Source organism: Equus quagga, chromosome 11, assembly GCF_021613505.1.
Source record: "Equus quagga isolate Etosha38 chromosome 11, UCLA_HA_Equagga_1.0, whole genome shotgun sequence".
NCBI lineage: Eukaryota > Metazoa > Chordata > Mammalia > Perissodactyla > Equidae > Equus > Equus quagga.
In genome coordinates this window covers 112,528,517-112,555,748 of record NC_060277.1, presented here as the reverse complement: position 1 = coordinate 112,555,748, position 27,232 = coordinate 112,528,517, and the positions used below count along the sequence as shown (strand labels likewise).

General features: G+C 48.0%; 1 protein-coding gene and 1 non-coding gene across 7 annotated transcripts in view; both read left to right on the top strand.

Moving 5' to 3' along the window:
• The window catches only part of CYTH1 (cytohesin 1), an 87,992-nt gene that overhangs the window by 50,816 nt on the left and 9,944 nt on the right, over positions 1 to 27,232 (top strand). For 4 of the 6 annotated variants that reach the window (XM_046674506.1, XM_046674507.1, XM_046674503.1 and 1 more), the window contains 9 exons: positions 14,201 to 14,283; positions 15,638 to 15,702; positions 17,787 to 17,853; positions 18,310 to 18,428; positions 18,770 to 18,850; positions 19,740 to 19,852; positions 21,053 to 21,201; positions 21,639 to 21,751; positions 27,019 to 27,097. In XM_046674506.1, the coding sequence (XP_046530462.1) occupies positions 14,201 to 14,283; positions 15,638 to 15,702; positions 17,787 to 17,853; positions 18,310 to 18,428; positions 18,770 to 18,850; positions 19,740 to 19,852; positions 21,053 to 21,201; positions 21,639 to 21,751; positions 27,019 to 27,097 (869 nt within the window). Of the gene's footprint in view, positions 1 to 2,637; positions 2,744 to 14,200; positions 14,284 to 15,637; positions 15,703 to 17,786; positions 17,854 to 18,309; positions 18,429 to 18,769; positions 18,851 to 19,739; positions 19,853 to 21,052; positions 21,202 to 21,638; positions 21,752 to 27,018; positions 27,098 to 27,232 lie in introns of all 6 variants that reach the window. The other 2 variants (XM_046674508.1, XM_046674502.1) reach the window with 2 other exon arrangements.
• On the top strand, positions 23,088 to 23,190 carry LOC124248048 (U6 spliceosomal RNA). The gene has a single exon (XR_006890929.1). It is a non-coding gene; the product is annotated as a U6 spliceosomal RNA (small nuclear RNA).

Here is a 27,232-nt window from a genome sequence, read left to right as displayed (position 1 = left end):
GCTGCTCCCCTCACATTACCCTTTTTCCCCCTTCATATTTTTCTGAACTGTTCTCATATGTATATATTTTCCATGTGAACTTTAATATTATTTTACTTAGCGCATTTCGGTAAAAATCTTGTTGGTAACGTAAATAATATTTGTAAAGATGGATATGCATCCTCAGGAGAGATCTTTCCCTGTTGGGGCCTTCCTCCCTCTGCTCCATCTTCCTTTCTTTCGTGGCTTCTTCCTCCTGCCTGTGGGAGAGGCTGGTCCTGCCACAGTAGCCGCACCGGCTTGGGGGAGAGTTTGCCAGTGTTTGGAGGTAGCAGAGAGTTTGTCCAGAGAAAGCAGTCACATCTTACCATCCAGGATGAGGGTCTGTTTGTCTTCGAGGGAGGCGGCCACAGGCAGCCTTCCTGGTGTCAGGAATTCACAGCCCAGCCTCGCCTCGTGAGCCGATTTTGGAGAGGCAGAAGTGCCACCTGGGTCTTGAAAGGTAGAGAACAGGGAACTCAGCTTCGCTCTCCTCCAGCCTCCTCACTGGCCATCCTCGGCAACGGGCCTGCTCTTCCTTCCTCCCTGCTGTTCTGCCCCCGTCTCAGCTGCGCCCTCAGCAAAGGGCAGGAGATAGAGGATGGCCGGACAGCGGCCTCAGAACAGACTGGATCCGCCCCTTGGCTGGAGCAGAATTGAGGCCTCCGGTGTTGCCCCCGGGAGGAGGGCCCCTCCAGGAGACTGGGCCCCCGGTGTCTGCCCAGCTTTGCCCTGCCCTGAGCAGCGCCCAGGGCCTGCCAGCACTCGGGAAGCGGGAGCCAGAGTCAGTGCCTCTGGCTCCTCCAGGCTGCTCTCATCTTCAGAAAGCCTTCTCTGGGCCCTGGGCAGCTCTGAGAAGGGTCCATGTCTGGTAATGGGAGCCGATTTCTTCCTGCTTTGAGTTTAAAGTAGAAACTACTACTCTCTCAAGAGATCTTCAGGCCCTTCTCGGAGCAGGAACAGAGGGCGGTCTTTGCTCTCTAAAGAGGCGTTTATGCTTCCAGCTTTCATGGAAGAAGAATTAAGCATTTTTAAGCATAAGGACTGGAGTAGAACCATTAAAACTCCATGCTTCAGTTTTCATGTGACACAGAAGGATGGGAGACTGAGTTCTAAGACGGCCTAGAGGCTCTCTGCCGATCGTGCGTGTTGGTGCACGGAGCTTTGCCCAGCTTATTTGGGTGTGGGGATCTGCATGCGTAGGACTAGCAAGTTTGAGATGTTGATGAATTGAAAAACACCAATTTATTGCCACTCAGAAGTTGCTGGTTCAATAAAGTGGGTGCTGCAGATCCCCCGCACGCTTGGTTGAGGTCTCTGCTGCTGGCCTGGGGCCTGAGCCGGCGTTAGAGTGAGGGAGAAGTCAGTCGTGCGTGTGGGGGCTGTGATCGCATAAGATGGCAGCTGAAGCTGTGAGTTGCTAGTCAGGGCGGAAAACCCTTAGCCGTCTGCTGCCACCTCTGAACCAGACTTACTGCCTTGGACAAATAAATGCCCGTGTCCGTGTCCCTTTTCCTGCATGACCACTGAAAAGCTTCCAGTCCCCTTTCTTTCTAACGCCCCTCAGTGCCCCTTCTTACCCTTCCTAAAGTGCTCCTTTCTCTATCTGACCTCCAACCCAACGAAAGAATAGAGTCCAGGTGTCTTTGTGCCGAATTCAAAGGACCACAGTTCAACTTCAGCAGCTTTTCCAGACATTTCCAGTTTGTTCTCCCCTTCCTCTTTGAGTCTGTCGCTCATCCAGCCTAGAGTGCTCTCTGCCTCCTGACCCAGCCTCCAGCCTGGGCTCCAGCTTCCTGTGCGGAGCCTTCCAGGACAACTCGCCTCCGTCCCCACCGTCTCTGACCCTGGAGCACCTGTCAGCAGCACTTACTGCGTCCTCTTTTTTCTTTAAAAAGCATAGCAACATGTAAGCTCTTTGGGGGCTGAAACCACGTCTTATCATCTTTGTATCTTCTACGGTAACTAATAGGGTGCCTTCTTTATGGCAGTAGGTTTTTTCTTTAAAGATTGTGGAATTATGAATCTAAGAAAATCATTTTTAAAAACTTTCGTTTTCTCTGTTGGTCGATTTGCTGAGCTTTCTAGCTGGGAACGGTCTGTTTCTCTGGTCATCACTGTGGTAGGCGGTGTGTTTTACCTCCGTCCTCTTTAGATACGCGGAGGGCCACTGCACACCTATTGGTAGCTCTTTCCTCTGACTTCTTGTCTGCTCGCTTTCTTGGATCTTGTTGTTTGTGCCAAGCGTGGGCACTCACCAGCTACCGCGCAGGCTTTGCTACCAGCCGCCTCTGGCCTGGGTTCCCGCTGAAGCCTCTGCCCGGCTTCGCATGCAGCAGGTAAACCCCAGCTCTGGATCCCCTGTCTGTCAGTAGCAGCTGGTGAGTTAAAGCGGAGCCACAGCGAGCCTTGCACGTTGGGACTGAATCTTGCACAGGACGTGATAGGTCAGGGTTCACCTGCTGGGATTTTTAAATCCTTGAACTGTGTGTCTGCATATTATGTAAAAACTGGTAATATTACCTCAAAAAAGGGGACATAGCCCTTAGGACTGTGTAAAGTGGTGTGAGAATATTTACAGTATATTACTGGAAAACAAGAGCTTAATTTTGTGGACAGGTAAAACTCCTGGGAACAGGACAGTGCATAACCAGATGGTGAACAGAATGATACAAACATGTTCCAAGGAGGCAGTGCCGATGAAGATGGTCTTCAGGTGACGCAGGTAAACTGAGAGCAGTGTGGCCACAGTAATCTGGGAGTTCTCCCTGTAAGAGGTGGCTCTTGATGGGTGGGGATGAAGAACCTCTAAACAGGAAGGAAGCACAGAGAGGTTGGAACTGAGTAACACTGCTGGAGCAGGGAGGGTGGAATCTCGATGGGGCCAGGAATAGGGACTCTCAGTCCTCGTGGTTACTGAAAACTTGTATCCTTTTGCAGGTTAAAATAAAGATTTCGTAAATAATTTTAGAGGTATTTCTTATAGACTTAGTATGATTCTTTTAGATGAGAGCTGCCGTTTTGACACAAAATAAAATTGTTCATATTATGGCTGGTTTTTTTTTTTTTTGAGTAAGATTAACCCTGAGCTAACATCTGCGGCCAATCCTCCTCTTTTTGCTGAGGAAGACTGTCTCTGAGCTAACATCCGTGCTCATCTTTCTCTACTTTATATGTGGGACGCCTACCACAGCATGGCTTGCCAAGCAGTGCCATGTCCGCACCCGGGATCCGATCCGGCGAACTCCGGGCCACTGAAGCGGAACGTGCGAACTTGACCGCTGTGCCACCAGGCCGGCCCCTGGCTGTTTCTTAAAAGATGCAGGCTGGACTGCAGAGCCCAAGTGTTTGGGTCAGGTCTGGTGACCCTGTTATGGGGATGAGGAGACCCCAGAGTATGAAACCTAAATTAATATGGGGGAGTCTTGAGCAGGGCTTGCATGCTGGGTGCCTCCTTTCAGCAGTTTCCCACGGACAGAAGACTGGAAGCCAGGGAGGGCTTCGGGTGGTGGGGAGGGCGTTGTTTTTAGATTTTTCTTTTCCTTTTGTTGTTTATCTGGAGGAGTGGTTCTTAACCAGGAAGGTTTTGCCCTCCAGGGGACATTTGGCAATGTCTGGAGGCATTTTTGGTTGTCTCTCTTGGGGGTGGGGTGGGGGTGCTGCTGGCATCCAGTAGGTGGAGGCCAGGGGTGCAGCTAAACAGGCCACAGTGCCCAGCGTCCCCAGAGCCACCGCCGGGATGTCAGCAGTGCTGCGAGGGAGAGCCCTCATCCAGGGTAGTGGTTTATTTTCGTTTGTTCTCCTTGCTTATTTGGCACTTGTTTTAAAGCCTGCCTATGTCTCTTCCCTTATTATCAAAGGCAGTGTTTCTCCGAGCGGGCTGCAGACAGCTCCCTCCACTCGTCTTGGGTTCTGCTTTAATGGGGAACCTGTGCCTGTGGAGCCACGTCTCGGGGTGGGGTCCAAGTCTGTGTTTAACAGCGCCTGTGCTGATCCTTGCACCCTCTGAAGTTTGAGAGCCGCCCTTCTCAGGCTGTAGCGATGTTTCTTGTCACCAGCCATCTTAGAGTGTCGTCCCCAGGATTAACCTGCCTAACTTCCTAACCAGAATGTATTGGAATGCGGTGTTCCAGCCTCTGGTAAAGAAACAGAACGATGGCCAGCGTGTGGAGACAGCGACTACCACATGGCCCGAGTGGGATGGCCCTTTTTGGTAAAAGGCGGTGTGTCCTATGTGGAGACGGGGGCCTGGCCCCTAGGACAGGAAGCCAGGGTTGTGTTGAGGTAGCCTGGTCAGCGTCACTGCCTGCTGACGTGGTGCAGAGCCGGGGAAGGAGGTGGCCTTGTGCCGAGGGGTGGCAGAATAGCTTGCACACCGTAGATCCTGTCCTGCTCAGTAAGGAGAAGGCATCTTAAATAAGGTTTAACGTCCTCCCAGGGAAGCAGCCATCAGCTTTTTGCTTCCAAGAGGGAGAAAAAAGCAAGTGTAGCTTGTGAGCAAATGCTGGTGGTGCCCCCTCCCCCCGCAGGAGGCCTTCGGGGGAGTGGTAGGAGGGGCCGGCTGGAATTGCATTCATGGAAATAAGCCTGCGAGGAGCTGAGCAGCACACGCTCCAAGTGTCAGCCAGGCGACAGCTCCGGGCACGGCCATCTCTCCATCCTCGCCAGCCTTCCTCACCAGGATCAGCTCCCTTTCCACCCGGGGTTTCCGCTCAGCTTTTGTTTCCTCCAGCCGCCTGCCTCTCCCCTGGCTGTGCTGGCACACATGCTGTGCTTGCTCCGTCCCTCCCTCCACCTGGAGCTGTGGGAGCACCCTGCAGCCTGGGCCTGTGGGGTGGCGGTGCTGCTCTACCATGGCCTCTGAAGCGGAGAGCTGTGACCTGCCCAGGCTTTGACATTGCTGCTCGGGGGCTGCCGGGACACTGGGGCCACAGGAGAGGGGACTCGCCTTGGGTAAGAAGCCGCGTGGATGGCGTGTGTGAGCTCATCATGTAGAGTCTGCGGATCCGCTCTGTTATGCTCTGCTGCCGGCCTCTCCCACCCAGAAGCCGGCAGCAGAGCTGATGCATGCAGCGGCTGTTTCACTGCATGTCTGTCTTGTGGTTTTGCATTCTGCTCTCCTTCTAGGGCTTTTCCGCTAGCTCCATCGGACAGATAGATGTTCAAGCATTCAGTGTGGTTTCTTCTGGGCCTAAGATATACAAACAAGCTAATAACCAGTTTTCATGATCCTGCTTCGATGAGGTAGAAATAGGACGACAGAAAGCAGAGGGACAAATTCAGGGCGGTTCTCTTCCCTCTCGACCCACCCCAGGAGTTTCTGTTTTACTCATGAAGGACTTGGGAAGCTTTCCTGGGCGTGGGTAGCGCTCCTTCCAGCAGCACACGTAGGAAGGGAGTTGGAGTTGCACCTTCAGTTTGATCCCAGGAGTCCATTCCAGCTGTCAGGCCGAGGGAGAATGTTTTAGTGAAGAAAATTCAGGGTTTTCCTTTGGAAAACATACAAAACACCATACAAATAGATTTTAGGAACAAGGGTAAAGTGAGAGGGAGCTGACTTCTTAACCCGCCCCCCCCCCTCTATTTTGGACATGAAAGGGGTGTGGTGACACAGCTGTGCAATATGACGTGATTGCAGCTGGCACGGGGATGGGGGAGCAGAGCTTCTGGGGCCCCTTCACTTGGGAGGATGAGGGGGGCCGAGCACAGATGACTTGGTGTGTCTGGTGGGATCGGGAATTTCTGGGCTTTCCTGGGGAGCTAAGGACCTGCGCTGTCTCCTGGAGGCCGAGGCAGAAAATGGCTCTTCCTCGTTGAGCTGGTTCCAGCTCTGCATTCAGCCCTGCGACCCTTTCAGAAGCAGCATTGGAGACAGAGGTGGGAAGGATGAGAGCTAGAAGGAAAGCTGCAGAGTGCCGGCTGGATCAGGTATCACCACTGCAAGGTTTCAGGAAAAAGATCGAGGTTCTTAAAATGATTATTTTCTCGTTTTTAGCGTTTATTGAAGGCAGATGTTAATTTTGTTTTTCTAAACCAAACTTTTAGGATAAAATTTTATGATTTAGTTTCTTTTACTACCTTGAAAGTTGACTTCATTGCCCTTTGGTTAGCTTGTTAAATCATAACATTATGCAAATTATGTCTTCGAGGTCTAGGATTTATTAGATAAAATGTGTCAATTGCTTTCTCTATGTAAGGTAAGATTATAAAGTACCTGGCTTTTATAAGACAATTTATAGAGCTGTTGGATATACATTCTCTCATTCAAGAAGGGCAAGATGGTGCCATGCCCCTTCGTGCTTCAGGAAACTGGGGCGGGGGAGGTGGTGGTGTCGCAGAACTGACGGGGGGAGGGGGAACCCCCGAAGGCGTCTCCCCCAGCCCTGGGCAGCGTCTCAGCTGAATTGACCAGGCCTGAGTTGTTCGTTAGTGGTTAGGGAAGTTTTCCTTAAAAATGCAGAGGATGGTAATTAAGTCTTTAATATACTTCTGGGTAGGAGGCTGGATGGTTTTTGTGTGGAAAGAATTTAAAGTGGAAGAGTAAATAATCGTATTGGCAGTTTGCTAGAAGACACCTCTGTCTCTCACTGTTGAATATCAGTTACGCTAGCCACACGCTAATGTAACTCTTTTTGGTCCTGGTCGTGTGTGTAGATTCTTTGAAAATCTCTTAGGCCATAAATTGATGGTGAGACACTTTTCAAGTGCTCTATACAGAAGTCAGATCATAGCTTCTTAGGAAAGGGACTGAGGTCAGCAGAAATCAGGAACTCAGGATGTTGCTATTACATTTTTGTTTAATTATAGTAAAATACACATTACATAAAATTTACCATTTTAAGTGTGTAGTTCAGTCGTGTTACGTACATTTACATTGTTGTGCAACCATCACCACGGTCCATCTCCAGAACTTTTTTATCTTGCAAAACCGAAACTCTGTCCCCAGTAAACACCAGCTCTCCATCCCCCGCCCCAGCCCTTGGCACCCACCATCCTTGTTTGTCTTTGTGAATTTGACGACTCTAGGTCCCTCATCGGTGTGCAATCTTAGTATTTGTCCTTTTGAGACTGGCTTACTTCACTGAGCTTACTGTCCTCCAGGTTCATCCATGTTGCAGCAGGTGTCAGAATTTCCTTCCTTTTTAAGGTAGAGTAATATGGTATTAAATTTTAGAGAGGATTGCTGTGGTTTTGACTTAGTAGGAAGGAAAAGTAATTGGTTTCCAAAGTCAGCAGACTTTCTACAAAGGGGTGAAGTGAGCGCATTGGCACACCTTGGCCGCATACATGTCACCAAGTTTCAGGCTCAGTAGCATCCCTTTGCTCATCCATCTTCCCCCCGCGCCCGCTGGTCTTGACAGCTACCTGAGGCCTGTCTCTGAATGTAAGGCTTTCCGTGAAATTCTTCATCACTGCTTTTTGTTGTACGTATCTCTATGTCGCCTTTCACCTGAAAGACATTCTGAATTTTGGTTGTGTTCTTACCTGTCTTAAAGATCTGACCCCGTGTATTTCCGACGTCAGCACAGAATCAAGAGTTTTGGGAAAGCTTGCTGGACGTCTGTATGTCTCCACAGCCTGAGTTCTTCCTGGTCTTCTGACTTTTTCACATTGTGAGTCACTGGCTTTCCTGGCAGACAAGGTGACTTGCAGGTGCCTCCCAGGGCAGGGCACTGTGAGGTGCTCTAACTGGCAGCATCTGCACAGGCGTGAGGTCACTGAGTGCAGGGTGGTGTCACCAGCACTGGCCACACTGGCAGTTCTGTGCCTACAGGCCCTTCGATATTTGTCTTCGGAGGTGTGAGAAACGCTGCCTTCACTCCTTGGGCTGTTTGCCAATTTGCACTCTTGAACCTAAAACCTGTTTGTAAATAGCTGTTGTTCCCTCTAGAGCCAGTGACAGTTTCTACAGAGGGCATGGGACAACACGGTGTTGGCTTTACCGCTGCTGCCGCTATTTCAGATGTGCTGAGGGTTAGGTCTTTGAAGCTGTGTGTGTTTTCAGTTTCCTAAGACTGGAGGTCTGTAGAGGGGCAGCGGGGCACCCTGGTGCAGGTGCTCTGCGGGACTGGCAGCGTCTGGACACACCGAGGCTTCCGAGGCCTAGGGGAGAAAGTGGACAGGTTCTCTCTGGTCTTTTTACCTTCTCCATACAGTCAGGGAAAGAGAGGACCTTGCTGGACTCTTGGCCTCTCTAATTAATGTTTCTTTGCTGTGCTGGTTTAAATTTGGACCCTTCTTATCCTTTGAAAGGCAGAGGCTGTAAGAAAAGTGACAGTTGATGATTATGGGGGAAAAATAAGGCAAATGGTATATTTCAAAGCTAGGCAGAGGGACCTGGTTTATCTGGATGACCTCAGAGAGTCGTGTCTTGGCCCTAATGCACGGTTCTAACTCTTCATTTAGGTCACCCCTGGGGATGTAGGACAGACAGCATGGTCCATTTTGGCTGGCAGCTGCCTATGCTCCTGCTGAGAGAAACTGCTGTCAGAAGAGCCGCTTTTTCAGTTGAACCTCATGGTGGATCACTGGGCACCTGCCATGGCGCTGAGCAGGAGCCTCAGCTGCTGGCCATGTGCTTATTCATGGGCTCCTGGCCGGGAAGGAGGACCCTGTCCCTTTAAGACAGTCCTCCTTTGTATGCGCTGGATGGAGTACATCTCAGCTCTGAGTTCTGCCGACTGTTAAAATCTGCAGAGCAACATTTAAATAAAGAAATAGAAGCTTCCCTCTATGGCTTTGCTATTCACAGCCAAGCACAATAGCCCCTTGTTGTTGTAGGCACTTTAATCCCCTTCATTAAATCGGAACCCTGCAAGGGGATGGTGAGGGGCCCGTAGTGGACTGGTCCCCGTGCTGTAAGCAGGACACCTTGTAAATTAACCTTTGCGGGAATGAGGCCGGCCCCTTGCTCTGCTCCATGTCCTTTGTGCACAGGCTGCTGTCTCCCCGGGTGCCATTCTTTTCCAGCGAAGAGGGCTTAGCTGCCGTCCTGGCACAGAAGCGTGGCTGCAGCACGTGGCAGCGGGGAGGGAGGAGCTGTTTGTTGCTCTGCCATCTGGCCTGTCAGCCGATCATTTACAGTTTAACCCTGATGGCTACGCAGGAAAGCCAGAGCATGGAGAGATGCCCTTCCCAGGGGCCCCCGCTGCTTTCCCAGACTCGCGTGCAAAGGAGATGTGGTTGTTTCTGAGCCTGGCTCCTCCTTTCCTGTCCTGGCCATGGCCTTCCAGGATCCTGCAGACACTAACGAGGATCCCAGTGGAGGTTTTTTCCCCTCTTTGGGCAGTACGAGAATGTAGGCTTGAATTGAAGATTTGATGTTGTGTTGATAAGTTTAAGCAGAGGAAAATACATTTGTTAAAATGTTGGATTTTTCCTCATCTCAGAGCAAAATTCCACTAGAAAAATGAGACCTAAATCTTTTTTTTAGATGATTTGTTGAACCAAAAGGAAAGCAGGACTGTGGTTTAAGGTGACCAAGTGTGGAGGAAGAAGTGATTTAGAAATCGTGTGGTCAGTGTCAGGAAACTGCATCAAAATAGATGTGAATAAATGTCTTGTTTGTTTTAGCTGCTAACTGGCTGGAAGCTTTTTCTGTCTGACCACTAGGACAGTAGAAGGCCTATCTTTCCCAGTAACTGTAGATTAACGTTTTTGTTTTCATTTGAAAAATGCAGTAGTGCCTAAATGTATTTTCTTAAGCAAGTATTCAGGGGCTGACAGGCCCCTTCTCTCCATTCCCAGACCCACTCCTCAGAAGCAACCACCAGTAAGTAACTTTTTCTGGCTTTTGGTCTTCTGGTAGGTGCTACCAAATTCATATTTAATATTCTTATATTGCTGATGATTTTATCAAAGTCAAAGATTATCTCCTGACTCCCTCACTACATCGTTCTCTTCCTGCACTCTCTCTCTGGCCATTTTTGAGAGTTTATCACATTGTCTGGTTCCTTTATTTCACGTTTGAAACTTCCGTAAACATATTTACAACTTTGATTTCTTGTTCGTGACCTTTTACCAACGCGTCCTGCCCCTTTCGTAAGACGAGGCAGCGGGGGGGGGGGACCCTACTTGCCTTCCTTGCTGCCTTGCTCCCTCTGGCCTTCACACCTCTCAGCTCTTCCCCCACTTTAATGTGATCATAGTTGATAACATATAACTTTTGTTCTGTAAGCGGAATTAGCCTTTGTTCTGTGTCCACAGGTTGACTCTGAAGTTCCCAGCCCGTGCACAGCCCCGTCACAGGCTGCTCAGCCCCGGGTGGGCTGCACTCCCACGGGTTCCCAGTGCCGAGGTCCAGTGGGCTCTCCTTTCTTGCCTTCACTGGTGGCTCAGGATGCGCCCACAGGAGGCTTGCTCGTTTATACTGTGATTCCATTGAGTTTTTGTTTTTCCCGTTGCCACTTACCTTTGTATTCTGTCGAGAGGAGACTGAGTGGCCCTCTCTTACTGTAAATGCCTCTCGTCTGTCCTCGCGTTCGTGCCTGATTTTGTTCTTTGTGAGGACGATCTTGCAGCCGTTGGCTCCTGGTGCTCGTCTGCTCTCGTCTCTTGCTGTCCCCCCAGAGTGTGTGTCCTGGCCTCCCGAGTCTGTCCCCCACCATCCTTGTGAGCACGTCTTCCTCCTCCTGAGGGAGTGCGTGGAAGATAAACTTTCTGAGTCCTCGTATGTCTGAAGAGATGCTGTTTTGCCCTCCTGCTTGACGGAGAATTAATTCTAGGCTCAAAATAGTTTTGTTTAGAACTTTGAAAGCCCCTCTGCTGTCTTCAGTACCCACTGTTACACCAGCCAGATTCTGGTTTTGTGAGTGGCCTGGTTCCCCTCTTCGCTCCTCGTGGAGGTTTTAGGATCGTCTTTAATCCTCCAAATTCTGAATTTTACTATGAGTGTTTCTCTGTGAGATTGAAAAAGCTTTATTATACTGAGTAAATTGACTTTGCTTCTATTTGCACTCTTTGTCCTGCAGGAGTGCCTTGACTTTATCTTTTATTCCTTTATTGCCTTTTTTATTTGGGGCACTTGGGGGCAAAATAGGTTTAATTCCCAAGAGCTTATTATTTTTCTGTAATTTTCCCCTTTTCAGAGTCTCCTATTCCTGTGAATTTTTCTTTTGTTCCCTTAATTATGTCTGTGCGCTCCAGCCTGAGTTTTCTGTGCCTGCCTTGCTTCTCCTGCGGGCTGGAGGCCTAATCTCTGTGAGCATAAGAGTGACACAGTGGGGGCTCCATGTGTTGGGTGGGCCTCGCGAACCCAAGCCTCTGCTCTAGACGGGGTGGGCAGGAGCATCATTTTCTGGGGAAGTACCAGGGGCTTCACCCTGGGTTCCAGCTCCCTTGCAAGCTGCTCACTCACCACAAGTTGGTTCAGTTCTTTTGTTTTTGCCTGGGGGTGAATATATATTCAGTATCTTTGGTTTTGGGGGCACCATGTGGGCACTGCAGACATAGCAGTGACAGGCGTACAAGGCCCCTGCCCTCGTGGAGTTTGCATTCCAGAAGGAGGTGTGGGCACTCTGCTTTCTCTGTCCTGGAAGTTCACTGACATCTCTTCTGTCGATGGCTCCTCTCCTTGTGTTCTTGATATTGTAGGTTTATAGTTTTATTTATTCCTTTACTAGTTCTAAAACAGTATCTTGCAAAGAAGAGGACTGGAAGCACATTTTGAATTTATAATACAAAATCTAGATTGTGACTTCCTAGAAAAATTGTCATGTGTGAATGCTAACCCAGAATGGTTGGGTGCTAAGATTCTGAAAAGAAGGCAACCACACAGAGTTTCCAATTTGGAACGATAAAAATTGGTGTCTGAGGTACACAGCAGTCTTGAGATATAAATGTTTTACACGATGGTCCTCATTGTGAGGACCTTGGTCTTGCCTCTGCTTGGGTCGAGACTCACTGATGATCTCATTAAGCCGTCTGTAGCTTCAAAAGCAAAGCCCGACTATTCATCCCCGCCATGGAATAGCTATTTAAGAAAATGGCCTATGTTATGTTAGAATGAATGTTTGTCTTCTAGAGCCTCAGGAAGTTAGTTCCTTAAAAGGATCTTCTGGTCTTCAGGGACTAGAAAAGCTCTGGTCGGTGAAGTCCAGATAAAGTAGACTGAGCTCCCTTAGGCGTGCTTTTCTCCAGACTGGGGTGTGAATCCGAAGAGTTTCTGTTGTTTCTCGAAGTGCTTTTGCTCCAACTGGAGCTGATTGTTAGTCTGACTCTCCCAGAGCAGCTGTTGGAATGCTCGCCCTCAGGTCTCGGTGCAGTGGGGGCTGCCTCGCCCTCGGGAGGAGGCCTGGCTGCAGTCTGTAGAGTGGCGCTCTTCCAGCCTCTGACACGGTCAGAGTGTGTTTCAAATACAGAACTCACTGAGTGAGTTAGGCTATGAAATCAATTTCATGGGCTACGGCCACTGTTAAGAAAACTTAAGAGTAAAACAACAGAACACAGCAATAGATTCACTTGGGGAGGGTGTTATTTTTGATGCTGTTGTGTATGGGGGAGATTGTGTCATGATAGCAAATGCATTTCTTAGTGTGGGTCTTGGGGAAGTTTAATAGACACTTTTCTAGAGAAGGGTGGGGAAAAGCTGGATACAAAAGGAAAAATCGGCTTTTCTAATTAAGCTGTAGACTTAATTGGGGTCTGTTGTTTCTACCTCTTCTGTGGTCTTACGGGATTTTTATGAAATATTTGGGAAAGTAATTGCTCTCTGAATGCAGTACATTGTTTCAGTGCCACAGTCGGAGAGTCGTGGATCCTAACTGCTCTCAAGCAGAGCAGTTGTTCAGCTCCGTGCTCCTCAAGCAGAGCAGTTGTTCAGCTCCGTGCTGCCCAGGAGAAATGTGAGCCACAAACGCAGTGTTACTTTCTAGTAGCCCTGTGAGATCAATGAACATAATATATTTGGTTTACCAAGTTGTTGGTTCAATGGATAATCAATATAAAATATTAGAGATATTTGACTGTTTTTATACAAAGTCTGGTCTGTATTTTACACATATAGCACATCTCAAACTGATCTAGTCTCATTTCGAGTGCTTATTAGCCATACGTGGGCTGTGGCCACCATATCATGTAGCGCTGTTCTAATGCGTTTATTCGCCTATGAAGGATGCAGTGTCCATGAGCCGCCCCTCCCGTCAGGCTGCGTGGGCACCTTTGCTTTGGCCCCAAAGGGCACAGGAGCCAGCGTTTTTGAGCTCCTGCTCAGCACCAGCTAGGGTTCCAGGTGCTTTGTTGGACTTCATCCTCCCAGCAGCCTGATGAGGTGGGTGGTAGTACCCCACTTTACTGGTGATGAAATGTGGCTCAAGTAGGTTAAGTAACTTGTGCAAAGTTACCTGATTGGTGTTTGGTGGATTGGAACTGGATTGGAGCCCGAGTTTGCCCAATGCCAGTGTTTGTTCTTCCCATTGACCACATGGCTTCCCCCAGCACAGAAGAAGAAACAGGGTCATCATGGGGGTTTCTCCCCCAAGGCCCTGTTTTTATGAGCGAGAGGTTGGAGTCTTGGAGGTACGTAGGAGTGTTTTGTGGTGAGAACTGTGATCGGGATTAAGTAACTTTGTTCTGATGGGAAGAGCTCATTTTAAAACATTGTTCAAACAATGTAGAAGGGCATATAAAACAGAGAGAACAGTTCCTATAACTCAGTCCCCAGAGTTCAGTGCTGTTTTCAGTTTGGGGTATACCCTTTTAGATTTTTCCGAATACATATGTAGTCTCCCCTCTCCTTCCAGAGATGGCACAAAACGTTCCTTCATGTTGCTTTTTACTTGTCCCTTGCTCCCCACTTAGGCATCATGGACGTGTCCTATGTTGGAGTGGGCTCAGTGGGGGAGCTGAGGCTTGGAGCCCCACTGAAGGCCGTGGGGGATGGACTGCTGGGCCATGACCGCCTCCGCTTCCCGGCACAACAGCCGCCTTTAACCTTCGCAGCCTGTTCTCTCTCTTTTCATGCCAGATGCTCTTCTATCAGAGCTTTCCTCTGTGATCCAGGACCCTTTCTCCCTTTGGTAAACCTGATGGAGGATGGGAGTCAGAGCTGTCCCCAGCAGTTGGTCATTTCCAAAACGGGCTTCTAGCTCCTTCCAGGGAATCTTTGTCCTTTTGTGGTCTCTGGATTTTATTTATTTTTGGTGAGGTAAAAGCTCTCTTAGAACATTTCTCTTCTTTTTTGTAGTTCCCAGTGACCTGACTGCAGAGGAGCGTCAGGAGCTGGAGAACATCCGGCGGAGAAAGCAGGAGCTGCTGGCCGACATTCAGGTAGGAGCTCGCAGCTGGGACACATGCTGTTGTGTGACAAGCGTCCTTTCCAAAGGCCTCCTCTCTCACCACGGCTTTGAGCGAAGTGTAGGGATTGATAATCGCCTTTGCTTATTAACAGCTGAGAAGTGGACTCTCAGAGGTTAAATGGTTTTAAAGCTCCTCCCAGCCGCTCAGTTGTCAGACCTAGAGTGGCCCCAGGTCTCCTGACCCCTGAGGGCAGTTCTCACTGCCCAGTGGTGAGTCGGGGAGAGAGACAGTTAGAACAGGGGCTTTGGGTTAAGCTGGACCCATGTCCAGGTCCTGGCTCTGCCGCTTATTGGCAGGGCGATTGTAGAGATGAGAATTTGGTTCTTTGAACATCAGTTTCTTTATCTGTAAGATGAGAATGAAAACCCCTGTTGACGGGTTGCTGGAAGGGTTAAATAAGTTCTTGTTTATACGGGACATACAGCTGGTCCCTAGGAGGTTCTTAGTCAGTGATAGCTATTTTATCCGTATTTTTCTAAATTCCTTTGCATAACTGCCAAGCTTTAGTAGGAAATAAGTCATAGAAGCCATTGGTTGGGTTATTTTAGCCCTTGAGGCAGCAAATGTTATTCTTCTGGAATTCTTTGTAAAACATTTGGGAACTCAGGGATGGGGAGGGAGGGGGCATACCCTGTAACCCCAAAGCTTCAAAGTGTGGAGAGCAAAGACTTGACTTGCTCCAGTGTTGATTCGAGTGTGTTTTGATTGTTTTGCCCTAGCTTTGATTCCTCTTTCACTGGTAAAGGTTAGGAAAGCTTAGCAGTTCTTCACTCAGAGCCTCCTTGACCATGGCCATCCATTCTGAGGGCCTGCTTAAATGGGGGAGGTGGCGGAAGGCAGGAGCTTGGGCTGAACGTTCCCTCTGCTGGCCGCTTGGTGGCAGTGTTGGCCTGGGAGCAGCACCGCTGGTGGCCGCCTGGGCGTTTGGGTGGAGTAGCTCGTGCCTGCTCTCTGGTCACACTGAGTATGGGAAGCTGTGGGTGTGCTCTGATGGACTGGATTGAGGCAGCCATCTTTCAGTGAAACATACATATTTTGCAGAGTGTATATGATTAGAAGTTTCTTTCCTGGACTGTAAACTCCCTGAGGTCAGGAGCTATATCTTCTTCACCTTTGTGTTCCCTAGAATGTTTACTGTTTGGTAGGAGCTCAATAAATGTTTGTTGACTAGATGAATGTTTCTAGTTTACTTTTTAAGATTTTTTTTCTCATCTTATTTCATTTTCCTTTATTTTATTTTGTGTTTGATTGGAGTGTATTATGTGAGATTTTAGTTTGTTCTGTGTCTTCCTATCCCAGTAATTCTGGACTGTCTGTCTTATAGAGGCTGAAGGATGAGATAGCAGAAGTAGCTAATGAAATTGAAAACCTGGGGTCCACAGAAGAAAGGTGAGTCTGTCCTTCTGCTGGATGGTTTTATGGTTGTAGCTTTGCCAAGCACCCAGCCTATAACTGTGATGTGTTTACGTGGCATATTTAAGGAGAAAGTGTGTTTTCTGGCCTCTTTTCCTAAAAAGCACGTGCGTAATATACTTTCTGCCTTCCACCCTCAGTGCGGGGACGCCTGGATGTAAGGGCTTTGACCTTGCTGGGAATGTTGAACTAGAGAACTTGGAGGGTCCCTGAAAGCCCTAAACTACCCTTAAATTATTGTGTAAACTCCTCTTCCTTTCCCTCTATTGTCTACTGTGTGTTTTAAAAATTTGTGTTTTTCCTTTGTGTAAAGGGAAAGCGTAACGAACGCTGTGATGTGGTTTTGGAAGCAGGAGTGCCCGCGTCTGTCTGGGTGTCGTTTGAGTTTGTTGATGCCTCCCTGATGCTTAGGAGAAGAGGCTGTGAAAACGAAATTATTGTAGTGCAGAATGGCAAGGAGTGTTTGCAGGTTATGTTTTCCTTTTAACTGCGTGAGGTGTTAGGGTAAGTGAGAGTCTGGTTTGAATGGGGCTCCCAGACCGCGTTCTAACTGCTCAGTGCAGTAAATGGGCTGTTTCTAATTCACTGCGTGTCTGTATTTTTCTAAGCCTAAGTCACCCTGTCTGGCTTCATAAGACCGTTTGCGTTTGTTGTTTAAACACTTGTGGGCAGTGCCATCAGGGATTAGCGGAGCTGTGTGTTCTGCAGAAAGTGGCCAGCTCATCACTTCCAGTCTTGGAAGTGTCAGTTTTGGATTATAGCTTTTTTACTTTCCATCTTAAGAATTTGTAGCTTAAAAGAAATAGATAAATTGGAGTTCATCAAAATTTAAAATTTCTGCTTTTATAGAAGATACTGTTAAAAGAAGTGAGTGGGCAAGCCACAGACGAGGAGGAAATATTGGCAATACCTGTAGTTGAAAAAGGACTTGTATCCAGGAGATATATATATTAAGAACACATAAAACTCATTAATAAAAAGACAGCCCAAATAAAAAATGTGCAAACAACTTGAATAGACACTTTACAAAAGAAGCTATATGTATAATAGACACATGAAAAATGCTCAGCATGGGTAGTGCTAAGGAGATGCAACTTAATGCTGCCATGAGATGCCGCCTCACGCCCACCAGGATGGCCGACACGAAGCGGACTGCCTGTGTTTCGTGCTGGTGAGCGTAGAGTGTGTACCCACGGGGCAGGCAGTCTGGCGTTTCCTGTAATGTTACCATATACCCGTGCTGCGCCCAGCACGTCAACCCCCAGGCATTTACTCAAGGGATGTGAAAATGTGCCCACAAAAGGACTTGTACAGGAATGTTTATGGCCTTCTCCTTTAAAATGACCCCAAACTGGAAATAGCTTAACTGTCTACTGGCAGAGGGAGGGTTGAACAGATTGCGGTGACAGTTGTTAACTCACAACATGCACCTGTGGGGCGGAAACGTTCTACAGGGAGCGATGGGGGCAGGTGCACAACTTGGGAGGCTTGCTGCAGATCACTCAGATGGACCCTTCAATGAGTGTGTGCATGATATGTAAGTTATACCTTAATGAGGTTTAGAAAAATCGTGTTAAAAAAAGGACAGCACTGGGGCCGACCCCGCAGCCAAGTGGTTAAGTTCGCGTGCTCCGCTTCAGTGGCCCTGGGTTTTGCCCGTTCGGATCGCAGGCGTGGACATGGCACTGCTCATCAGGCCATGCTGAGGCGGTGTCCCACATGGCACAACCAGAGGCACTCACAACTAGAATATATAACTATATACAGGGGGGTTTTGGGGAGAAGAAGGGAAAAAAAAGATTGGCAACAGACGTTAGCTGAGGTGCCAATCTTTAAGGAGAAAAAAAAAAAAGAACAGCACTGGGGCAGAAGGAACCAATGAGCCTGGGGCAAGGGCCAGGACTTCAGCTGCCCTTCACAGTGAGACTTAAGGGTGCCTGTGCTTTCCTGGGTGAGTCTTTCGGAAATCCGTATAAATCAGTGGTTGCCTGTGGGGGTAGTCTTTCAAACCTTGCTGATCACCTGGAGTACTAAAACTGGCTGTGGTGGTTGTTTTACAGGAAAAACATGCAGAGGAACAAACAGGTAGCCATGGGCAGGAAAAAATTTAACATGGATCCTAAAAAGGTGAGTGAAAGGAAGCAGCAGGCTGCAGCCCGTGCTCTCTCAGGTGGGCTGTCCCAGAGCAGGCTGCAGCCCGTGCTCTCCAAGATGGGCTCTCCCCAGAGCAGGCTGCAGCCCATGCTCTCTGAGGTGGGCTCTCCCCAGAGCAGGCTGCAGCCCGTGCTCTTCAAGGCGGGCTCTCCCCAGAGCAGGCAGGAGCCCGTGCTCTCCAAGGTGGGCTCTCCCAGAGCAGGCTGGAGCCCGTGCTCTCTGAAGTGGGCTGTCCCAGAGCAGGCTGCAGCCTGGCTGGCCTGCCCTTCTCTAGAGCTTCCTGAGCCGGTTCCCCTCGTATCAGTTGGCAAGTGTTTATTAGATACTTCTCTGTGTCCAGAGCACCCACACCCATTCTTCCTCTGCCCTTTGTCCTCCTTTCTAGATGTTTCCAGAGTAAGCGTCTTTGGCATCTGTTGTCTTTTCTAGGGGATCCAGTTCTTAATAGAGAATGACCTGCTGAAGAACACCTGTGAGGACATTGCCCAGTTCTTGTATAAGGGGGAGGGGCTCAACAAAACAGCCATCGGAGACTACCTGGGGGAGAGGTGAGGCCGCAGGGACTCAGGCACAGGGGCGCAGGCCCGTCCAGAATTACTGAGAAACAGACTCCAGAACTCTCGCCACAAGTCCTTGAAGAGAGTTTGGCCCTGAGGCAGCAGCAGCCGCACTGGGAGGGCGCTGTTCTGGGGAAGGGTGGCCGGCGTGCTGGGGTGTGAGCAGAGGAAGGCGGCTCTGCCTTGTGTGTGCTCGGTCGCCTCCCCCGGCCCACAGAGCTACAGGACTCCGCGTGGGAAACCGCCTGGCTGGGGGTTGGGATGACCTTGGGTTCTCAGCGTCAGTGTCTCACGTCTGTGCCCCACCCCCTCCCTTTTGTTTGTCTTGCTAGAGATGAGTTCAATATCCAGGTTCTTCATGCGTTCGTGGAGTTGCATGAGTTCACGGATCTTAACCTTGTCCAGGCGCTGCGGTGAGTGTGTTCGAGGGGAGCCCCTTGGGTGGTGGGAGAGGCAGGTCTCTAATCATGTCTGTCCCATGTGGCACTGTAGTGACATACCGTTGGCGGTTCTTTTGAATATCTCGAAGTATTTTAAAAGAAAACAGTCTGTTGGCTTATGATCGAAATGATTGGATGGTTAAAGAGAATTACATTACAATATATCCTGAAAGCAAATTTTGCAAAACTCTTCCTCAGGTCTTTCATTTAACGTTTTGGAAATCGATGAATGAATACATTTTGAAATCTTTTCTAATTTTCAGTTTAGAAAACCCTTTGATTTCCTGCACTAGAATGGGAAGTAGCTTAAAACTTCATTGTAGATGAAGAAAAGTGAACTTTAATTTTTTTTACTAAATCTGTTATCTTGTGCCTTTTGGGAAATTGTCGTTTGGTATTTCCACTGCTGTAGGTTTAAATAATAACACCATTTTTGTGTTTTCAGTTAGATAGATGGAGATAATCCTCAATTAAACCTGTTGGCCGTGGGCCTCTCTAACTTAAAGGGATAAATTGTGAATGTTTTGATAGAAAATCTCTTTTGCCACTTCATCTTGTTTTCTGGAAATTGGAATTCATTTAAAATGAGCATTATCTATATGTATTACAGTCTTGTGTATTAGTTTAAGGATGAGAACTATTCTTTTGAATAGGAAAATCTTAATTTTTCCTAAATACTTTTGCCTTTGATTAAGAGAACAGTGATGTAGAATGGTGATTTTGCATCTGCTCTGAGTTCCTGTAGCAGAAGACTGAAGCCCTCCCTTTGCCCTTTGGTATAAAAATCACTTGAAGTTAACAGTTCCCAGAGAAATCAATGCTCTCCCCAAGTCCTGTAACGCAGCCCGTCTCCACCACACAGGCAGTTCCTCTGGAGCTTCCGGCTGCCAGGAGAGGCCCAGAAGATTGACCGGATGATGGAGGCATTTGCCCAGCGCTACTGTCAGTGCAATAACGGAGTGTTCCAGTCCACGGGTAGATGAGAGACTTCATCCTTGTTTGCGATGGGCGTTTTACGCTAGATTCTTTTCTTGGCACTAGATAATTTCTAAAACCAAAGGCCTGCGCCAGCCCTCACGGTCTGGTGGTTCAAGTTTGGCACTCTTACCGCTTTGGTGGCCCAGGTTTGGTTCCTGGGTGTAGAAGCACACCAGTTGCCATGCTGTGGCAGTGGCTCGTGTAGCGGAACTAGAAGGACTTGCGGCTGGGATATGCGACCACGCACTGGGGCTTTGGAGAGGGTGAAAAGGGGAAGATCGGCGACAGATGTTAACTCAGGGCAAATCTGTCCCTGCAAAAAGTAAAATAAAATAAAAAATAAAACAAAAGGCATTAGGTTTATGCCTAAGAACATCAATTTAAATTTAATTTATGATAGTAAATGATGGAAACATTCAAAAGTCCAACATTAAGGGAGTAGGAATATGTTGTGGTATCCCTGAAATATGAAACATACAACTGTTAAAAGTCATGTTTTAAAAAGGAGTTTTTATTGGCATGGGAAAATGCTAATAAGATTACCAAAAAAGCAGGCTTCAAAACTATACATCTGTTTTAATCCAAGTTTTGTTACAGTATGTATCTGTGAGGTACGTTTGCGATTTCCAGTCATGCATCACTTAACGACGGGGACACTTTCTGAGAAATGTGTCATTAGGCAATTTTGTCATCCTGTGACCATCGTAGGCTGCACTCACACAAGCCTAGACGATATAGCCCCCTGCACACCTTCCTAGGCTCTGTGGTACTGGTCTTGTGGGACCACTGTCATATATGCTTTCTGTTGTTGACCAAAACATCATTATGCAGCACGTGACTGTATTACACACAGGCACATTTATGTAATAAAGCAAAATAAGCTATTACTAGGTAGCAGGATTATAGATAACTTATACTTCCTTTTTTTAATACGCTGTGTTGTTTTTCAGATTTTCCACAGTGTACACCTTGTCCTTTTACGATCTGAAATAATGAACATCTTTAAGTCTTGAGTGCTTCATGCCCTTTTCTGTGCTCTGCTCTTTTCAGTTAGCAGTACATAACTTCTCAGAGCATATCCGGGTGTGTAGATTTGGCCCATTCTGTTGAGGGCACCACTTTTCATTCTTGATTTCACGTGGCGTTTCTGCGTCTTTCAGTAAGATGTTTCTGATTGTCTTTTGCTTTACTCTTCAGACACTTGCTATGTCCTCTCGTTTGCCATCATCATGTTGAACACCAGCCTGCACAACCCCAACGTCAAAGATAAGCCCACCGTGGAGCGGTTTATTGCCATGAATCGAGGCATCAACGATGGGGGAGACCTGCCCGAGGAGCTGCTCCGGGTGAGCATGGCCCTTGTTCAGGAGGCAGTGACCTGGGGGCGGCGGCGTTGTTTTAGGAGAGGAGAAAGATGTACGCAATTCATCCAGTGTCTTCTCTTAGCATTCGTTAAATTATGTGAATTTCATCAAGAAATTGGTAGTGAGGCCCAGTGAAGGAATCAGGAGGGAAAAGCAATGTATAAAGCTGAAACTAAAGGCTTGAAGGAAAGTCAGGCTGATTTCTTTTCTTTCTTAATTATCAGTAAGCATCTTACTTATTTTGTCACTGTGAGCTGCCTGAAGGCAGAAGTGGTCATGTTGTTCTGTTCTCAGTGCCTAGCAAGGTGTGTGGCATACTGTAGGCACACAGTGAATGCTTGTTGAATGAATGAAGAGAAAGGGGAGGGAGAAAAGATATTTCTAGAATCAGAGACATGCAGTGTCATCTTTTATCCCAGAATCTGTATGAGAGCATAAAAAATGAACCCTTTAAAATCCCGGAAGATGATGGGAATGACCTTACTCACACTTTCTTCAATCCAGACCGAGAAGGCTGGCTATTGAAACTCGGTAAGTAGTGCCCTCTGGGTTAGGGCTCCTAACACAGATACGTAGAAAGGATGTGTGCGCCCACACACACAGATGTACGCTGTGGGAAAACGGGGGTTGGTTACGGGAGGAGCTGTGGTATGAATTCATGCTGTTACAAGATCCACCTCTAGAAAGGAAGTGAATGCAGCGTCAGTGCCCCCATGGGACACTAGAGACTATTGGGGACAGACTTCACTCCGCAGAAATATTGCCCAAGTGTATTTGCGCGCCACGTTTCCACTGTGGAATTGATCGATCAGGTTTTGTTTCAAGGCAGTTCCCACAGGACCTGGTCCTTTCCCCTTCCCTGCCCCCTCAGTCACTGGGAGGGTGACCAGCTGTGTCCATCTTTCTACTTCCCATCACACAGATTTGACCTGGTGCTCCTGCCTCCCCCACCCCAGTGCATCATCACTTCCTTCTGCATCTGCTCCCCACAGGCAGTGTGCATGGCAAACCTAGAGCCCTTGGCTGCAGCGCATCCACAGCACTCTTACTCATTCTCGGGCAGTGGTTTTTTTTCCCCCTCCTTTCCAATCTGAATCAGCCACGTTAATGATTTTGTTCATTCAGAAAAATAAAAGATTATTCCTTTTCCCTCTGCCAAAAGTGAGCTTGTATTGCTGAGATTTGTGGTCATGCCTTGCCCTGAAACTGATAGAGTAACCAAAAGGAAAAGAATAGTGGGTTTTCATACATATTCACGGCCACATGGGATTATTTCATTAATTGTTTCAGAGCACAGAGAGAGCCCCTGGACATAATGATGTCCATTTTATGGCCACTGAAAGAGTACTTTTCTCTGTTTTCTTCCGTGTTGGCCTTTTGATGTGTGAGTTCCCACATTACAGGTATTTGTTAGAATGGTCCTTCTCTACCATTTCAGCTGCTTGTCCCATGAGATTAGAAGTCCACTCTCTTGGCCATTGACTGACACCTTTGGAAGCACTGAAATGGAAACTTTAATTTCTGACCAGTTCAGATAGCAGTAGGATTTATATTTCCTTTAAAAGCATGTCCCAAGTCCTCGTGTTTATACATAATGACTTAATTCATAAATTCTCCTTAAAGCACCACTTCACTGATTGGAGTTTTAAATATCTCTTGAATTAATCAACACTTGATATATCTTTAAGCCAGTAGAATCTTTGAAGTTAAGGCTCTAAAATTACTAACCCCAAAGGCAGCCATTCTGCTCTGTGTTTTTATTGCCAAGCAGATGGAGTTAAAAAGGAAACCTACTGGAAATTTAAAAGTGCATCCAAGTTTGGATTTACTGCCCCCTCCAGCAAAATTTGTTTAAATGCTAATGCTAAGTGTTAGCTTGACAGCCCAGATACTAAAATTAGAGTGGTACAAAGATGAGCTTGGTTCTTGCACCAGGATGACATGCAAATTCATGAGGCATGCCATATTTTTAAAAAGAAAAAATTTAACTAAATGTGGGACTCGCTTTTAGGTTATAGTAGGACTTTTTCTAAACGTCCCCTAAACCGTCCTAAACCCTTCATCTCGTGTTTCATTGTAGTGCGCTCAGACCCGCCCCTCTGTATCTGTGTGCTGCAGAAGGCGGGGTGCCACCCTCTGTAGCTGTGTGTACATGTCTGTGTATGCATACAGCTGTAAGGATGTGTATTCTTGTGTATACACATATGTACATATGTATTCATGGGTTTGTGTGTGTGCGTTCTTACACACACTTTAAAAAGTGGTAGCTGTCTGAAGAAAGACATTTAATTTTCCCCAAAGTAGTCTTCACTCTCTTTGATCTGGATTCTAGATATACTAACACATGTTAGCTTGGTGAGAACTGATCTGTGGCATCTTTGGGACCAGGTTCTCGGTCATGCCTCAGATCTTGCCTTTACCCAGTGGGAGGTGGCAGATGAGAGGAGCCCCTCCTCGCCTGCAGAGTGGGCGCTCGCCAGGGTAGTGTTTTTATGTCCCCTGCTCCCCCCAGGCAGACACGAATGACTAATACAGTGCACTTTAAAAATAAGGAGTCGGGTTTAATTTCTTTGTTTTAATTTTCTTTTCTCCCTCATTTGTATGTTTCCATGATTTTGGCTCTCCTTTTCCTTGCCCCAAACTCCAGGAGGTATGTAATCCCCTCGCCCTGCTCGCGTGCTCTGCCCAGGCCACTGTAACTGCTGCAGCGTTTTCTTCTTTTGTTATTTTTGGTTATTTTGTTTTTTAATTGCTGGTGGTAGTGTTAATGCTGCTTCTAACTTGTTGTACAGTCCCTAGGGAACTGGTCAGGATCAGGGGTTCGGAGCCATTTCCCTGTTTTGCCTCTTAGGAGTAGTACGCAGTGCATCAGACAGCTAGGCACCACATGCGGAATAACGTAAACTTGACTGAATGTGGTAATGCAAGAAAACATACTAAGAGTGCGTTTATAAAAGCGGAGAAAGTATTCACTGAATTTTCTCTTGGAATTTTTGGCCAGGCCTAAGCTATATTTGTTGAATTAAAATCGACATCCCTGAATTAATTTCTAAAGTGGAGAAGAGGAGGAGGAGAAGGCAGTTTTGACTTCCCAAAGCCATGTGCTTCTGATGTGCCACAGTCAGAGCGCAAACTAGGACAAGAGTTAAATGGGACAACTTAGGACATTTGCCTTTGCATGAAAAAGGGAGATGCTGTTTCCCAAACTCAAAATGATGTTAAGTAAAGTTTTTGAAAAGAAGACAAAACCCCCAAGCCCCTCCTTGAGGTCCTTTGATTTGATTTCCTGGGTGTTAGGGGAGGGCATTGCAACCTCAGCTCTGTTTTTTATGTTTTGTTTTATTTTTCTCCCTCCTCTTTTTCAATGAGTCGTTATTAAATAAACCCCCAAATTGGCCTCTTAGTTATGTCGTTGGTATCTGCTCTCCATTTGCTGATTTGGGAGAAATAGGCTTTTCCTAGGTGAGGAGCTCCTCAGGTGTCTGCTTTAGCATTACTTGAGCGGAGCTACATGTAAAAAGAACGACCCACACGTTGGCGTTTATGAAAACGTTTTGGGGACTTGTCGGGTGGTTCCCTGCTCTAGGGGAAGCCTGGCCTTCACATCCAAGGTGTCAGGACTCGTGAGTGTGGGAGGTGGTCCTGTGAGTTCCACAGGGACTGTCCTAGGTGCGCACATTGACCTGTCTGCTCGTGTCATGTCTGCTTTTCTTTCAACATGGCAGTGTTGCCCCGGGACCACAGTGACGCTTCGTGGTCGAGGTCTCTGTAACGCGGCCGATTGTCAGGGGACATAACCAAGCTTTTCTAATCCGGGAGAAGATGTCTCCAGCTTTGCTTTCTTGCCTAGATTTCCTTCCATCTTCCTTTTGGCATCTGACCCCTCTTCTGTGACCCTGAACCCCAAGTGCCTCTGGGTGGCTCTGTGAGGGAGCGCATGGTAGTCATCGTGGGTTGAGGTGTCTTGTGTGCTGAGTCCCGTGTGGGGATGGAGGCCCAGGAGGTGGGAAAGCCGATTTCTCAGCCCCTGAAATGGGGAGCGGTTCCTTTTTACAACAGATTGGCTCCAATTCTAAATATATTCCTTGTCGTCTTTCTCCTCCTTATTTATTTTGATCCTGCCCAGGCTTTCCTGTTTTCCACATGCATGCCTTATTTTCATCCATGTTTTTTCTTAAGTCATGCCTTAGGGCCTTTAGGGGCCAGAGGCACACGCGCATATAAACTGGCAAACCGCTGTGGGGGGGGGTCAGCCTTTGCTTGGCTAGTGTAGGGCAGGCGGGCGGGCAGCACGCGCTTGCTCACGGCACACCTCGTTCCATAACCCAAGGCTGTGCCGCTTAGGACCTTTGCGATGAACGATCCATCACTTTACCCCTCCGAGGTTTCAGGCACCCAAGCAGAGCCATGAAAGGGGCCAGCAGGTCCAAGAGTTTTTTACCAGCTGCCAGGACCTATGCTGACCCTTTATTGCCATAACGTTATTGGCATTACTCCAGCAATCAGCTTCTTTTAGGAAGGCTGGTGTGGGCACGCAGGCATGTCTTGGCAGCTGGAAATACTCCCTGTAAAGCTGTCCGACTCTTTGCTTAGCTGTCTGAGATGAGGGGCAAGGGATAAAGCATGACTAGGGTCACACTGGACTTACACCCCATGGTCCTGTTTATGAAGACGGGAGAAGTGATGTTTTCTGTGGGTTAAATCTTAGCAGAAAGAGCATGTACTGTCCTGGACAGTAGGAAGTATTTGTAAAATGCCGTGCGTATCTTAACACGTGAACGCCTTTGGATAACTTTTGTATGGTTTGTGTTCAGAAAGCTTTCCCTTGACCCAAAGTGAGTAGAGGAAGAGAAAGATGTGGTTCATGGTCATGACTGAGAGCAGGATGTGGCTTCATTCAAACAGGTCACAGGCGAGTTTTCCCCTTCCTTAGTGTCCATCTCAGCGTAACTTCATGACCCAGCGTTTTTGAATTGAGCAGGACTGAGAGAGCCCTACCGGCTCACAGCCCCCATTAGTGCCCGTTTGGCCGTGGCCCCTCGCCCAGCTATTTTTTTTACCAGCTTCTGGAGAGAAGTCCAGAACTGGAAGGCTCCTGAGCGGGCCCTCTGCTTGCCAGTGGGTTCTTCCCTGATACAGGGATTCCACTTCATCTCACCCAGGACGCTGGGGAAATTTTATTTTTAGGACACTGGCCCAGAAGCCTAAAAGCCAGTGTAGAAATTCACTGCAATCAGGAAGGTGGGGTAGAGGGGGCAACCAGGGAATTTGAGCTCCTTGTTCTAGGAAACTGTGGATTCAATTGTGAAGAGAGTCAAATGCCTTGCTTCCTGTTTCCTCCCTCCTGCCCCTCCTGAGGAAACAGCTCCATGCGTGCCCCAGAGGCTGGTTGACCTGGCAGTGTAGCTTGGACCAGGGGGCTGACCCTCTCCCCTCTTCTTGTTTGTTTTCCCATTTCCACCACGCTTCTCTGGCTCCCATCAGATTTGCATTGAGAGTCATCATTGCCCGGGTTCCGCCCAAACCCATGCTCTCATTCTGCTGTCCTGGTTTCATCTCCAGGCTGCCACCTGACTTGCTTGCTCTGCTTGTACCCACAGACTTTCACTCCGTGAAAGGTGCTTCTGTTTTGGCTCTGTGTCTTGTTACTGATGTAAATTTTGCCATGGTCTCAATGTTCCCCTGGTTCCCTGCCCCTTGCTTCCTCCCTCCCCCTCTCTGAGAGCAGAGCTCCATGTGTTACGGAGCCCGCGCCAGCCTGACCGACTCCTGTCGAACATGCATCTCTTTTTGCTCTGCAGGTGGCAGGGTAAAGACTTGGAAAAGACGCTGGTTCATTCTGACTGACAACTGCCTTTACTACTTTGAATATACAACGGTGAGCGCCTGCTGGTTGGCCAGGACAAGGGTGGCCAGGCCTCGAAACAACTCTAATCAAACGTGGTAGGAGGAGGCGGTGGGGAGACAGTCGCATTTATTCTTCGACGTCTTTAGGCATGAGAGGAGACTTTAC